Raw genomic sequence first — 11,773 nt, forward strand, 5'->3', positions numbered from 1 at the left:
GCCCAACCAACCACCGACTGTCCCGATGTGCGATGTTTTATGATAGAGGAGTAGGTTGGAAGAAAGCTAGAGGCGGCCAAACCAAAACATGGCATAAATCCATGAAGTCACTGACAATTTGACTGAGCCATGTTGGTAGGTGTAGACTACCTGGTTGGCATCCGCGAGATGATAACAACCGATGGTTAGAGACCTTGAATGACATGGCTCAAAATCATTTGCAATGGCGAAGGTTTATCCACTGTTTGTGTCCTGCCAAATTCTAATCTTCTGAATTCTTTATGTTTCTATCTTTTTTCTCTTTCCAAATTTATTTCACTGGATTATGCTCCTTCAATAACATCTTCAAACCCTAATCTTTCGGATTACTGCTTATACTCTTACTACTTATACCATTATGGGATTTGAATCGACAACTGCATCTCTATGCTAATGTGGTATGGCAACTCGAACTGATGTACGTACGAAGTTCTACGTTGTGACTGACTGAATCTCTTATAGATCATGTTTTCATAAAGATTCAAGGTAATTGAAAGTATTCAACATGTAGTTTAATATGATAAGGAGGACTATCGGTAAAACTGTGCTTTAGTGACAAACTAATCATGTTTATGATAATTACTATTCAATTTCATGCAGAATTCAAAGCCTCATGACAATTAGTTCGTATTTTATTAAGCATTTTAATTAAGTTTACTGTGATTTAGCCGTTAAAATGACCAAAATCGATAAACTTGTTTGTTGTGCAAATATACAGAGAATATAATATGGTTTATAAGCTAATTTACAAGAAACGATTACTTCATGTAATTTAGATTTTATGCAATTCAGAGGATAGCTAAGGATGTGTGTGTGTGTTTCGTTTCTGTTATGTGAGAGCTTATAGTATTGTTTTGGTGATACAGGAAACCTAACTGTAGGTTTCTGTAAATTGTTTTAATATTCTGTAGTAAATTATTCATTTATGTTGTAAGGCATTGTGATTCACTGATAACGAGTGAGTGAGTCAATTAAAGCCAAACCACCACGGAAAACTTGGAAGACTGTCTCGTCTAAGTACAAGACTCCTCAGTTGTACTCATCCATGACCCCGCTCGCTGGACACGAACCCAGGATCTATCGGTCTCGCGAGCGAACACATAATCTCTAAACCGCTGAACCGGCATTCAAACGGTGTTAATATCTAACTTCAACCAATCCATGAAACTGAGCCACTGTTAACAGATTTACACACTCAAATACTATCTAGCAATAAAGTGTTAGTAAATAACTTTCAAATTGAGATAATACCGTCTTTATAAGATACATGTGATAAGTAATAACTTCTTAAAATTAGGTAGTTTAGTAAAAACTTGACGTTGATACTGATATTGGTAATTTTAAAGGACATCACTAGCTGAAAGGCCTCAACTATAGATCACTACTAGGTCCATGCACAGCCGGACACGAAACACTTATCTAACCTTTCTATCTCTCATCGTAATCAAATCTACTTCCCCTTTTAGCTATCATCACCTTCCTCCATGTTTATCTTCGAGGCAAAACTGTTGACAGGTATTCGGAAACCAGTATTGTCCGGTTTTGTAGTATCTAATCTGTCTTCATATACATTCAAAGTATGATCTACTCTATATTATTTTGTCATATCCACAATTGTATATTGGCAATGTTGATGATCTCAATACATTAAATTCATCATAATATTTCAAGGTTTCTCATTGTGTTACGTCTTACAACCGACCAATGAGCGTAGACGACGAATACGTCAGAAGGACGAGGTAGACTGATGCTCTGCGCTTGACGATTGGCCCAATACTAACTAGACCCGAACGAACAAAGAGGAAGAACACAGGACCAATGATCACCAATTTAAAATCAGACATTTATTTATATACGTACAAGACTAGATCGATTGAGTAACAGCATTAACATGGAACAACAGCACTGATGATAGGAAAATACGGAGTACTGGGCACAAAAATAATCGGTTGTAATTTATGAGTGGAAAATGCTATAGCAACAATTTACAATTCAAATAAAGGCTTGGAACTAGGGTAATACAAAAATAATAAAACCAAAGTACTTGACAAACATGTGGTCAATATCTATGAATAAAATCATAGAAAAATAGTAATAGTATTCCCGTTCATCACATTAGTTCTCTATGATGAGGATAATTTTTTTTACTTAATAGGACGAACCATATTTTGTGGAAATAGTGTAGTGAACAAGAACACGAGTGGGGACAAATTACAGACTATCTCACTATCAATCAATTGTCTCATTCTTAACTGTTCCTTCTGCAAATATCAGTCCATCTTCTCTCATTTCATTGTTCATGCATTTTCGTACCGATTGCGCTTCATTCCTATTCTTTCCTTATCAATCTTCTGCCAAAATACATTCTATGTCTAACCATCACCATATACTACTTATATGGATCATAAGTAGACTTCATCACAATAGGATGATCAAAAGGAATTTCTAGTCGAGCACGTTGAGTTGTAGTCATCATTGAAATGAAGAATATAATCATTTACTAAGTAAGAAAAGGTCACATTCTAGACCCCTATAACCTTAGAGAATCCCTATAGATTAGAATGATTTCGTTTATTGATTATTTTAAATCTATTTGTTATATTCAATTTTGTATTGTTCAACATGTGATATTCAATGGAATCAATCTAGATTTTCAACAAAATGAGTAAAATAGGGGTCTTTTCAATCCTTTCAATGTATGTTTTTCTCTTCAATTCACATAATGACTAAAGAAACCAAACGATAGACAAGGACATTTTTAGTATAAATCAGTTGAAAAATGGTAAAGACACAATAAAATTATACTAAATTATATTACAGTATTTCATTGAACTGATCTGAGTTAGATCACCATTAAAAACCTGCATGTATTGAACGGCCGATTTATCTTATTATGGAACTCCTCATCAGTGCATATCCAAGACCTCCGTATTGCTAACGAGTCCCATACTGAAATGAAACAGTTATCTAGTTTTTTAAGGTTTTCAATGGTGGTCTAACTTAGATTGATTCGTGATTTCAATGAAATTCAACAATGTCAACAACCTCTTACAACATATCAGTTATTATTATCAGAATGGGGATTTGTGAGTCGGTCAGTCAGTCACGATGTAGAACTTCGTACGTACGTACATCAGTTCAAGTTGCCATACCACATTAACACAGAGATGCAGTTGTCGATTCAAATCCCATAATGGTAGAAGTAGTAAGAGTATAAGCAGTAATCCGAAGGATTAGGGTTTGAAGGTGTTATTGAAGGAGTATAATCCAGTTAAATGAATCGGGAAAGAGAAGAATGAAAGGGACATGGAGAATTCAAAAGATTAGAATTTGAGAGAACACAAAGAGTGGATAAACCTTCGCCATCGCAAATGATTTTGAGCCATGTCATTCAAGGTCTCTAACCACCGGTTGTTATCATCTCGCGGATCCAAACCAGGTAGTCTACACCTACCAACATGGCTCAGTCAAATTGTCAGTGACTTCATGGATTTATGCCACGTTTTGGTCTGGCCGCCTCTAGCTTTTTTCCAACCTACTCCTCTATCATAAAACATTGCACTTCGGGGAATTCGGTGGTTGGGCATACGCAATACGTGTCCCAGCCATCCCAACTGATGTACTTCTTTGGTACTCCTTTCACTGACAAACACTGCCATAGAACCTCACGATCAACGGAGTCAAATGCCGTCTTAAGGTCGAGAAATATTACTATTGTGTGACGTCTGAATGTGTGTCTATATTCTAGGACCTGACGTAGGGTGAATATCTGGTCTATACAACGACATCCAGGTCGAAAACCATCTTGGTTTTCTCTAGTCTGTTCTTCACGAGCTTTGGTTACGCGTCGAAGTATTATTGAAGCTAATATTTTAGACACTTTATTAGTCAAACTGATCCCTCTGTGATTGTCACAAGAGAACTTTTGTCCTTTTTTATAGACTGGCACAATCGGTGATTGGAACCAGTCAGATGGGATTACATCCAGTTCCCAGATTCTACCTAAGACCTCAGTCAATATTGCTGCTGGTACTGGACGGTCATCCTTAAAAATCTCAGGGGTAAACCTGTCAGGGCCTGCTGCTCTCCCTCGCTTCAGATTTCCTATAGCTTTTTCAACCTCGTAAAGAGTTGGAGGATTTACATTAACTTGCCATTAAGGTCAACTGGGGGTCGTGGGAAACCGAAGTGTGGCTGAAGGTCAATTGAAACGATCCCCAAAGTGTTCTGCCCATCAATCCAATCTCCTGGATTGAGAATGAATGATATGCCCATCTTTATCTGAGATAGTTTCACTAATAGTTGGGTTCCTAATACCGGCTTATTTAACAAGTCTGAATAGTTGTCTGCTGTTACCTATTGCCGTTGCCTTTTCCATCTCGCTTTCGCTACCCACCACTGTTCACGATCAATACGTAAGCTTCTTATTAGCCTTCGCTTAAGCTGACTCCGCTCTTCGTCATGTTCAGAGCCAGGTGGAATGAGTTTTCGAGCACCTATCAGTGCGGTAGATGCTGCTGAGATAGATATGTGAAGATCATTGTAATTTAATAGTTGAATTCGTGAGTTGATTAAAGCTAGAGGCTAAGCGTTTGCGCCCGAGACTGAAGGTCCTTCGTTTGAGTCCTGTATGCGGGTGCACACTCCTGAGGAGTCTCATATGATCTCGAAACAGTTGTCTAGTACTTCCACGTTTTCCATAGTAGTCTAACTTTGATCGACTCATGAATTCAACTATTATATCATAGTGAGTTAAATAAAGTTTAAAAAGCTTACAATTCCACACTGTAGATACTAATAAATCAGACTATATTCTTCAAATATGTGAAAGAAACTGGAATGTAGTACACACATAATGGTCTAATATAGTTTAGTCTATATGATGAATACATTGCAGATTTGATTGATGAAATTTAATCAACACGTAGAAGAACAACTTTGATAATCATATTTTATTAATAAAATGTATGTGACTTATTAGTCCGGTAAATTGAAAAAAATAAAGACAACCTGACGATTGTCTGTATAAACAGTCGTTACTTACTTACGCCTGTTGCCCGTCGTGGAGGAGCGTAAGCCGCACACCAGCATTCTCCATCTTACTCTGTCCTGGGCAATCCTTTCCAGATCTTTACAGTTAGCATTCCTTTTCATATCTGCTTCTATTTCCCGGCGTAATGTGTTCTTTGGCCTTCCTCTTTTCCGATTCCCTTCCGGATTCCAAGTTATGGCTTGCATCGTGATGCAGTTTGGTGATATCCTGAATGTATGTCCTATACACTTCCAACATCTTTTCCTAATTTCCTCTTCAGCTGAAAGCTGGTTTGTCCTCTCCCATAAAACGCTATTGCTGATAGTATCCGGCCAGTGAATGTTGAGTACTTTGCATAGACAACTGTTTATAAATACTTGTACCTTCATGATGATGGTTTTCGTAGTTCTCCACGTTTTAGCTCCGTACAGTAGGACTGTCTTGACGTTCGTATTGAAGATTCCTACTTTGAAGTTAGTTGAGAGTTGTTTTGAGTTCCATATGTTCTTTAATTGTAGAAATGCTGCCCTTGCTTTACCAATTCTCACCTTTACATCTGCATCCGATCCTCCTTGTTTATCAATGATGCTTTCCAGGTACGTGAATGTTTCCACAACTTCCAGAGTTTCGCCATCAAGTGTGATTGGGTTGGTGTTCTCCGTGTTGTATTTGAGAATCTTGCTTTTTCCTTTGTGTACGTTGAGGCCTATTGATGCAGAGGCTACTGCTACATTTGCTGTCTTCATTTGTCTTTGTTCGTGTATATGAGATAGCCGTCCTATCTCATACACACAAACAAAGTCATCTGCGAAGTGCAAATCATTTAGTTGGTTCTGAGATGTCCGCCTATAGCTCTTCTAGAGTTACTGCCGGTCCTAAGCCCGGGTAAACGAGGAGGGTTTGACATGGGGTTAGCGACCTCATCCCGTAGAAAAACTAACTCGTTAAAAAAACAATGTCCATAAACAGTCGTAGTTATAATAATTCAACCATGTTTTCTTCCTTTCTCAAGCAGGACAAAAATTATGTTTCCGCTTAAAAATTATATGTTTCAAACAACTCTACGCGAGGCGGGATCGTCGATGCACACTACTGAGGAGTCCCACAATAGGACGAATCGGCCATCCAGTGCTTCAAGGTTTTTCATCGTGGTCTAGCTTCAACTAACTCATGATTTCAACTATATAAAACTACTAAAATCTCAACAAAACCCCCTTCTGATAACTCTATCTGACTTTGTTCTTTCTAACTTACTCTTTCTTATTAATCGTGAATAATAAACAAAAATAGACACCCTTTAATGTTTATACAGAAAGTTTACTTGTTAACAGTTTCTTTTCAAAAGAAAAAGAAGAGAAACGAACGAAGCTTATCACTGTAAACATATTTCATCAGTATTTTCTTCTTTCTCATATATATTTCATGAGGTGTTTTCATATGTTGTCATATGACTGGACAATGTATAGGTCACTTCAAAATACAAATAGATAACAACGATAGAATTACACATACATTTAATCATCTATGTGTATAATCACTAGGTGTAAGAGATTTTCAGCTCCAAAAACAAAGAAAAAATCAATCCATGTGCCTGTTTTTTATGTTATTGAGTATAAATCCATTTTTAATCGATTAAAATATATTCTATTCATATAGATCTTAATACTATGATTATTATAACTTGTTCTTTTGGTTACATGTAAAAAAAAGGAGATTAAGCAAGATAGGATGTTTCGGATAAATAGGATAGAAATTTTAAGGGTCGACCTTTCTTAGATAATAAAATAAACGAGGCTGATGAGTGAGAAGTATGGAATAACACTGAGTTCAAGATTAAGAAGTAGTAAACACATATTTGCGAATGCAAGTAATTGGGAGTTGTCATCAATTATAGACTATGTCCAACACACAAAACCAAACATGTGGAAACTATTCATTTGACCAAAGGCCAATAGTAAATGCCTTCATGAACTGGTTTGGCGTATTCATTTAGCCAGTCTTCTTTCAACATATGCCATCCACGATTGTACATCACAGTACGCCATAAATATGCGTAACATATCCCAGTTATCTCGGTCGATGAACTTGTCAACCGTCTTACATTTCACCTGACTACTACTTATTTGATGATAAGTGCTTTGAAGACATCCATAATAGATTGTGTGTAACCTATCTTTATAAATGCAGTGTACTATGGAGCGGACTGGTGTGCACATAAATATCTCGCTTGTATTACAGGTAGAGAACATTGGCAGAAGTCAAACGAGTTTTCTGTATCAGTGTCGATCGGACTGACTCTTAACAGCTGATATGATTTTCATTGGGTGCCGACTGACTTCACTCCGTGACCAGAACGGACATTGACGAAAACCACTCATGATGCTCTATTTGGAATTTCAGGGGGGACAGCGTATTCTAAACATTTTGCGTTGTTCAACAAACCTAGGGAGCTTCCTCAAAAATAACTATGATCTGCATATCCCAAGCCAATAAGTGAATTTTCTAATAAATCAATAAGTAAAACGTCCGATGGGTGTTTATGAAAAAAATGAGTACGAGATGGACAGGTCCGACGAATGAAGTTATATTGATAGACTACTGGCTGATAAGATATTCACTACTACCCTACATTCAAATGACAATAACATTTATTTGAGGTGTCACGCAATGTTGCTCGGTATTTACGTATCCGTCAAATAATTATATTCGTCGCCAGTTACTATTTTGGGAACAGGTGAAGACTAGGAAAATGAGACCATCTGGCCAACCTGTAACTTTCGTATAAATAGCTGTCTGTACTGCATCCGAAGTCCGAACCAGATGGCAAGAGGAAAACAATACACACCTATTCAGTCTTTTAGGAAATAAGTATCGGTAGTATTACATTAAGGTAACTATCACAAGTACATGGATACCTTCCCTGATTTTGATGCATACTATTACTAAAAACACACAACCAACTAAGTTATCACTGAAGTATCAAAGAATATCTACTTTTAAAATAGATTAATCGAGTTACTAAGACCTAAGAACATACACATATAAGTGTTCTAGCAAATAAGGTGAATACTTTAAGTGCATTTAATTAGTAAGAATTTGACTAATAAACTGAAACGAACTAAGAATTCAAAGCAACCGATCGCAGTCGAAATTTGTGAGCAACAAATTAAAAATACTAAAACAATGGGACAATATATCAGGTTTAAAAACACAATAATCAAGTATTAAACATGAATTTTAATTTTTATAAACAACCAAATGCAAATGGAGTGTGATAATACAGGCAACGCAATAACTATTGCATAGTGACTATAAAACATGGAACTATGGAAATAGGTTAAAAACGAACATACAATGATGAGTAGAATAGAAAATCTCGCAAGCGTATATGAGTATATGATGAATATCGACACTGTGAATTTCATGAAGTAAGCGTTTACATGAAGGAATGAAACAAACAAAACGAAGCAAAATATCGAAAAAACTTGTGTATAAATATCATCAGACACATTGTTCATACTGAAGGATCAGTGACCTACACGGTGAATGGATAGAAACATGTGGTGTAGAGTTCAGTGGATGAGGGTCAATATAACTGACTCGTTAGTTTTATAAAAGTTCTGTATCCATAGATGAACATACAATTAAACAAAACCAGTTCTTAACGACCGGGCTGCCAAATTAACAGTATTTTCAACGAAAAACTAATCAGTCAGTTTATGATGCTTGCGAAGTGACGAGTATTTGATAAATGAGGAATCAAGATGAATTACTGTTGAGAAACCACTTCGGGTATAGCATCGAGAACAATATCCCCCGCAACAGGAGCAACAAGTGGTTGGATAACTGGTTCTTCAATGGGAACGGGAGTTTTGTGGTGAGCTTCAACATGTACGGTGCCATTGGGTTTTGAAGGTTCATCTGAATTTTAAAACCGTTTAAAAATTAGAATTACCTTTGCTAGGCTCTTGGGACCCAAAATTACCATTTAGGTTATTCACACAGGGTTCTACATTAGGATCCATCCTTTTAACACTTTCTGAGCCACATGTCACTGTTTCATTAAACGAATCCAAAGAGGCTGAAGCTTGTTTGGTTTCCAAACTATTAGGGGCCGGTAAATCTTCCTTATTCACTTGCACAAATCCAACCAATAACTGACCGTCCTCACCTTGAGCCGAGATGGCTGCTTTGACCTCAGCACTGTCAGGTGGTGGTACTGAACTATGTTCGACAACTTCGAAGTCGGTAGAGGTTGTATTTGAATCTTGAGTTTGGTTTACGACCGTATCATTTTCCTTCGGTAGCTCAACTTCATTCTTTTCGTGATCGGAACACAAATGATCTACAGAGAGTTATGTAGAACTAAGTTTATTACCATCGTCTGATTCTTTATCAACCTTGGTCTTTTTGTGAGGTATTTTCGTTAGATCATGAGTTAGTTCAGAATCCTTCACAGAACTAGTATCGATACCATTCAGCTCCTCCATACTACTCTCACTCTTAACTTGTGACTGTTGTGACTCAGTGTCGTCAGAAACTGTTTTAGCTTGTTCAGTAGACTGCCGCTGGAAGTGTCAAGCAAGAGGTCAACTTACTTTACGACGGGGAGATTTAGCCGGAGACTTGGCAGGGGACGCTGCCTGTGCAGCAGCAATTCGGGCACTAGTACGTCTGGTTACTGGACATTCGTCAGGATTAGCGTTGGAACGGCGCGGCATTTTGCGTAGCTACAGTAACAAAAAAGTGCAAAGGTCAAACTCAAGGGACAATTAGCACAAAAATACTATTAGAAATGGTGTCCATCATTAATTTCCGGCTATTGTCTATCAACAAAGTGGGTATCTAAACAAATAGAACTGATACTTAAGCCAGTCACGAAATATTTGGGAAAGTATATAGTTCGTGTAGAATGAGTGATGCTTTTGCACAAGTGACAGATCGTACTATAGGGATTACGGAAAATCTCCACTAAACCTGATAGTGGGATCAGAAAAAAAACAGCCATGGCTTGAACAATTGCTTATCATAGTCGGAAGCGGAAGACCTATACAGATCTCCGACCTACGCAAATTATGTATGGTAAACAGATTATTTCAGCAAGTAAACTCCTGTAGAAGTTTAAGACTATGCATGGAGCCACTGAATGATTACGAGGTGACACTTTGATTATACTTACTTGGCAATGATATTGTTGAATTCACCAGAATATCCTCACTTGTTTAACATTACAGGCTTATTTTCGATAGTTACGACAATTTGCCTGTGTATAAGCGGAATTATCGTCTGTATCTGATAAGATATATGTAACAATACACAAGACATGCTTACAAAATCCTAGACTATTACAGAAACATACAATCAACACCACATTTTACCAATAGAGAAACAGCTTCTGGGTTATAAAACATTGTTAGAAACAAAAATTCCTTAGTCCACACATACAAACAATTATAGGGGAACGGAAAAAAAGGATAAACTTGCCCGTGCGAAAAATATGGAAAGAGGTTAGCGCCGTATGAGGAATATGAATTTCATCATGAGAGATTTAAACAAAATATTTTTATCCACCTAGAAACAAATCACTAGTATAATTTTTTCATTGTACTTGGCACCTTAAAAGCTTTGAATTTTGATTAATTGGTCATCATTTTCATATATATTTCTTCCTTTCCGATTTATTGGGTATTCATTTTCAGCCTTAGTGATTGTACTCACGATGTTTAAGTACGTAGAGGCAATTATTGTAGATGTCCCAGTGCTTAAATGAATTCTAGTAGGTGTTATACGCATATGAAGAATCATTGACATGTCTAAAAACAGGATGCTTTTACCCATTTTCGTGAATTACACTGGTTCGTTACACATGAGTCAACCCAGCAACTTGAGTTGAAACACGTTGGTAGCATGTATTGCACTCAATTGGGATTGCGGCTAGCCAAGAGGCTACGGATTTCAGTCTACATGAAACTCAAATTAGGTCGATTTCCCACAAAATTTACTTGGTACAAATGATCTATGTTCTATTTTGAGCACGTTTGTGAGCTACGACGGAATATTTTATTAATATTTAGGGTGTTTCTCAGTTATTCATCGATGAACTTAGATATCCCGTCAGGTTAAATAAATAGACACATCCTGAGGTCCTTTCTCAAGGTTTTGTGTATGTTGGCTAGTGACAATTCACTCATGAAGGCGTTTTAAATAAAAAATGACCACTTTTCTATCTCCTAATTGTAAAGCCACTTTTATCATCATCTCCATTTCAATATTCCGTTTGCTTTTAGGCTTGTGTCCCTGTTATCACTAATTTTGTTTGCATTCTAGTCTTAATGTCATATGGATTTCGTTTTCATTGGTTTATACTCTTGACACCTGCTATATTTCTTCTTTGGATTTGCTTGGATTGATTAAACTGGGCTACCACTTGACGATAGTATTGTGTTTACGGACCACTTAGAGCAACTTATTCGTTTGACAGGACACTGGTTTACATTCCTTGACGGTTTAATTATCTCATTATTCATGGTTTGCTTATTCAAAGTTTTCACACACTGTCGTCCGTCAGCGTTAGAGCGTCCAAATTTGGTCATTAGCTGGTAGAATTGCGTCTCTCACTCCACAGCGATGCATTTCCTCTTTGACAAATAACGAGTTTTGACTTCTTTAGAAGTTTATTTAAATAATGTATTCTAGATTTGA

At 37.0% G+C, this 11,773-nt stretch overlaps 1 protein-coding gene across 3 annotated transcripts; it reads right to left on the minus strand.

Annotated features, from left to right (window-relative positions):
• Positions 1–8,288: 8,288 nt before the first annotated feature.
• On the minus strand, positions 8,289–10,610 carry Smp_015530.1 (hypothetical protein; the record flags this gene model as incomplete). 3 transcript variants are annotated; one of them, XM_018788936.1, is made up of 5 exons in its annotated part: positions 8,841–8,992; positions 9,027–9,416; positions 9,450–9,633; positions 9,670–9,801; positions 10,556–10,581. In XM_018788936.1, the coding sequence occupies 4 exons, from the start codon at positions 9,790–9,792 to the stop codon at positions 8,841–8,843; spliced, it is 849 nt and encodes a 282-aa protein (XP_018654429.1). The 3 variants fall into 3 exon arrangements, with proteins under 3 accessions (XP_018654431.1, XP_018654430.1, XP_018654429.1); XM_018788938.1 differs by having other exon boundaries at positions 8,289–9,416; positions 9,450–9,639; positions 10,556–10,610; XM_018788937.1 differs by lacking the exon at positions 10,556–10,581 and having other exon boundaries at positions 8,289–8,992; positions 9,450–9,639; positions 9,670–9,792.
• Positions 10,611–11,773: the final 1,163 nt, after the last annotated feature.

This window comes from Schistosoma mansoni, chromosome W, assembly GCF_000237925.1.
Source record: "Schistosoma mansoni strain Puerto Rico chromosome W, complete genome".
In the NCBI taxonomy this organism is placed as follows: domain Eukaryota; kingdom Metazoa; phylum Platyhelminthes; class Trematoda; order Strigeidida; family Schistosomatidae; genus Schistosoma; species Schistosoma mansoni.